The sequence below is a fragment of the Hyaena hyaena genome, unplaced genomic scaffold (assembly GCF_003009895.1).
Source record: "Hyaena hyaena isolate Hyena2069 unplaced genomic scaffold, ASM300989v1 scaffold_131, whole genome shotgun sequence".
NCBI classification, from domain to species: Eukaryota; Metazoa; Chordata; class Mammalia; order Carnivora; family Hyaenidae; genus Hyaena; species Hyaena hyaena.
Genome location: NW_024080761.1, coordinates 1,158,283 through 1,162,392, shown reverse-complemented (window position 1 = coordinate 1,162,392; position 4,110 = coordinate 1,158,283). Strand labels below are relative to the sequence as shown.

Below are 4,110 nucleotides of genomic sequence, written 5' to 3'. Positions count from 1 at the left end.
GCCTTTGCAGCAGATACCTCCTCTTAGCACACACAGGGCCTTTCATCTGAGTACAAAGCCAGCTTCCACTTACAACCCATCCCTACCACCACGTCCCTCTTTCCTGCGCTCCAATTTAATAAACCTTTACTGAGCACCTGCCCGCCCCATCGCAGGCCCCTCACTCAGGAGCGCCTCCCGTCACCCTCACCAGCCCCGTGAGCAGGAATTACCGGCTCCGTTTTGCAAACCACGGCCAAGATCCCCTGGCGTGCGTGTGGGGGCCAGAAGTCGAACACAGTTTCCCTAACAATCATCGCCTACCAACCCGTGAGCGCCAACTCCGTCTTTCCACCCTGCCTCCCTGGCTCTTCCAGCCGCCGCCACTCGAGACTTGACTCTGCCCCACTGCTGAAGGCCATGGGGAGCAGCCTGAGGGCAGGGATGGGTCTGAATCCCGCCTGGGTCCCAGGCCCCTGGCCTGGAACCCCTCCAGCCCTCAGAAATGGCTTGGTGACCTGCCCAGGCAGACAATCCCTCCCCCAACCCTAAGTAGCAGGGTACCTACTCAGAGCCAGGCTCTGTCCAGAATGCTCCCACTTTCCAGTAAGCGGACAGAAGAGGTGCGGTGTGCCGGCTGGCTTTTTTACCCTTGGCACCAAAACCATTTTCCTGACTGCCACCATGAACAGGGACTGGCAGCAACCACGCCTGCCCAGTGGGTGTCCAGATGTGTCCCTTCCCCGTGCCCCCCCCACCCCCACACCCAGATCTTTAACATCTTGCACAGAACACAGCTCCCGGGGTGACCCAAGAACTCCCCTCCCGGACCAGCATTTGGATGATCCAATGTCCCAAGGAAACTCAGGGCACCCAAATTCTGGAAGCAGGGCTCTCTTTTACCCAGCAGGAGCCCAAAACTCTTTCTTAGGACACCAGCGCCCGGGACAAGGGCAAAGAAAAAGCGTCCCCATCACCCAGGGTTGTGACGTCTCCCACACACAGATTCAGAGATACCCACCAGTTATACAAGGGCATGCCTGTCAGTCACCCCAAACACAAGTGGAAACAAACTGGCAAAGATGCTGGTGTCCATGGTTCACGCCCCCCCCCTCCCCCAACGTAGTACCAGTTACACTCCAATTTTATCTGCAGTCCAACAGGATCTGACAGACAGACACACCCCAGTGCCACATCCACAACCCCAGGGACCTTTCCCACGGGCAGCACCCACAGTCGTGGGAAGCCACGCAGGGTGACCCACAGATCCGCAGACCTCGCTGGTACTCATACACCCCAGGAAGGTGTAGGGCTGGGTACGAACACATAATTCACTACCCCCAGGACGGCTCCCACTCAGACCCGCCCGGGGCCGGCACCCCCACCCACCCGCGCGCACCGACGCTCGAGGAGACAGACGCACAGCGGCCGTGGGTAAAGCTTCACAAAACCCAATCGATACACACACGCACGAGTTGTACACAAAGCCTCGGGGCGCGCACCTACGCACACGCAGGTCCACGCTGTTGTACCCAAAGTTCCGCGCAGAAAGCCCCAGCAGCCCGGCTGCCCGCCGCACCGCGCGCCCCCCTGCCCGCAGCTCACACCCCCTGCTCCTGCCCTTGACCACAAACGCGGCCGGGCCGGGCCAGGCCGGACCGGGCCGGGTGGCGCCGGTAGCAGGGCGGCCGGGCAGCCCGAGGAGGCCGGGCTCCGCGCGGACCGGCGTGCGCCCGGGTCCCCTCGCCGCGTGTCCTTCGGCCGGGCCGCGAGGTCAGGCCGGCTCTCCCTCGCCGGCCCTCCGCGCCTGGGGCCCTCGGCCTCCGGCCGGCCCCCGCCGTTCCTGGTCCGCGTGCGTACCTGCGCCGGGCCTCCCTCCCTGGCTCCGCACGCGGGCGGCGCGGGCACCGGCGGGCCAGGGCAGGGGCGCGTCCTGCCCGCGCGCCCGCCCGCCTCCCCGCACCGCCGCTCGCCCGCCCGCCCGCCGGTGTCTCCGCTGCGACGCAGCCCAGGCGGGCGCGGGCCCGGCCGCCGCCGCCTCGCCCTCCCCGGCCCCCACCCCCTCCCCGGCCCGGAGCCGCGTCCGCGGCGCACGTACCTGCTCGCGCCGCGCGGGGCTCTCCGGCTGCTGCCGCGGGAGGCTCCGGGGAGGGAGGGGCAGGGGCGGGGGCCGGGGAGCTCCGAGAGCCGCCGAGCCAGCTCCGCCCGCGACCGGCGCGGGCGCCCGGAGAGTTAGCGCGGGGAGGGAACGCGAGGCGGGTAGCAGGCTGGATGTCGGGCCGGCGGGGGATCGGGCTCCAGCCCCTCCCCGTCCCCGAGGGCTTAGCTGTTACGCCGGCGCCCCGGCTCGGGGAATTGAAGCTTGGAGCCCGCGGGGCTGGCTGCAGGGGCGGGGCGCGGGGGTGGGTGCTGAGGGGAGACCCCTCCCCCGCCGCCTGCCTCTCCCCTCCCCCGCTGGGGAGCCCATTTCTGCGCGGAGCCCCTTCGCTCCCTCTGCCTCCACCCCCCCCCCCCCCCCCCCCCCCCCCCCCCCCCCACGCGCACAGCCCCCAGGTGGGACCCGGGTCCTCGGTCCTCAGGTCGGGACAAGTCTTCCCAGGCGCGTGCGACTCCGTGGCTCAAGGGCGCCACCCGAAGGCTGAAAGGAAGCTTCCGACGAACATCCCCCCACCCCTTTTCCCTGCTCTTCTTTCTCTGTGGGACCCCGGGGTGCACAGCCCTAGTTGGGTGTTCTCTTGAGGAATTGCCAAGGGCCACAGACACCGTCACCCTGCAAGGTCCAGCTGTAATGCCTTCTCCCCCTGGAAGCCTACCTCGGGCCCCTCCAGTTGGATTGGCCCTTTACCTGCATTATTGCTCTGATGTCTTAAGAGTTATTTTCTCTCCGTGCCAGCCTCTCTGGTCCGACTGGCCGCTCCTGGAGCTCGGGGCCGCTGTCCGACCCCCAGAGCCCAGCGCGGTGTGCGTGGAGGAAACACGGGTAGGCTCTCCCGGTGTCTTTCCTTCCCAGGGCCCAGATGGAGGGGGAATCGAGTAAGGTGCCCAGAGCACGGAAGTGAAGGTGATATTGGGTTCCTGGAGGCCCAAGACAAGACCCGAGATGAGGTGGGTCTGAAGATCAGGGCTGTCCCCAGGAAGACTTGGAGGCCAGCTCACTTGCATGTCCTCGGCTAGGTCACCTCTGTGAGCCTCAGTGTTCACCTGTCGGTGCCATCATAAAAATGCAGGCTCTAGGGGCTTCCAGAAGATCAGCCACCACCAAAAGGACAGGCAGATGAGGCTGCTCTGTCCTGGCTCCAGAGCCACCGCCGCGCGGGAGAGCCTGACCTGTCCTGCTCCAATGGCCTGTGCGCTCCATCGCCACCCAGGACTGCAGAGGCCTCCCTGGAATCTGGGTGTCTGGGCCTGTGAGGCTGGCGAGCTGGAGACCTGGGCGGGACCTCGGGGAGGGAGAGGCTTCGGTGTCTCCTTGCCTTCAGAGGCCTGCCCCCCCCCCCCCCCCACACCCACCCCCGGCCACTCGCAGCTGTGTGGTCTTGTGCAAAAGGCTCCGGAGTTTCTCACCCCAGCCTCTCATCTGTGAAATGGACGCAGTGAGGGCTGCGGCGGTTGGTTGAGCCCTCCCTATGGAGCACTCGCGGCGCCCTCCCGCGGTCATGCACGGCCCTGCCTCAGAGCCTTCTTCCCCGGCCGCTCTGCTGCCTGGCCTCCTCAGAGCTCACTCCCCGACGCCCTTCCAGTCTTTGGTCAGATGTCACCTTCTCAGGGACACCTTCCCAGACCATCCTTTTAAAACTAGCAGTGCCGGAAGGAACTCACCAAACTCTACGCCCGAAAAACAAACAACCCAGTGAAGAAATGGGCAGAAGACATGAACAGACAGTTCTCCAAAGAGGACATCCAGATGGCCAACAGACACATGAAACGATGCTCAGCATCCCTCCTCATCAGGGAAATACAAATCAAAACCACACTGAGATACCACCTCACGCCAGTCAGAGTGGCTAAAATGAGCAAATCAGAGAACTCTAGATGCTGGCGAGGATGTGGAGAAACGGGCACCCTCCTGCACTGTTGGTGGGAATGTAAACTGGTACAGCCCCTCTGGAAAACAGTGTGGAGGTTCCTCAG

General features: G+C 65.0%; 1 protein-coding gene across 1 annotated transcript; it reads left to right on the top strand.

Moving 5' to 3' along the window:
- The first annotated feature begins 663 nt into the window (after nt 1–663).
- Nucleotides 664–2,215, top strand: LOC120235402 (basic proline-rich protein). The gene is made up of 3 exons (XM_039237714.1): nt 664–697; nt 1,518–1,966; nt 2,057–2,215. The coding sequence occupies exons 1-3, from the start codon at nt 664–666 to the stop codon at nt 2,213–2,215; spliced, it is 642 nt and encodes a 213-aa protein (XP_039093645.1).
- Nucleotides 2,216–4,110: the final 1,895 nt, after the last annotated feature.

What these genes read in the sequence shown, in the direction of transcription:
- LOC120235402 (XM_039237714.1), top strand. Translation starts at nt 664, where the DNA reads ATGAACAGGGACTGGCAGCAACCACGCCTGCCCA. An exon ending in GCAGCAACCACGCCTGCCCA is followed by an intron (nt 698 to 1,517) that starts GTGGGTGTCCAG and finishes TTGTACCCAAAG; the next exon opens with TTCCGCGCAGAAAGCCCCAG. An exon ending in GCTCGCCCGCCCGCCCGCCG is followed by an intron (nt 1,967 to 2,056) that starts GTGTCTCCGCTG and finishes CCCGGCCCGGAG; the next exon opens with CCGCGTCCGCGGCGCACGTA.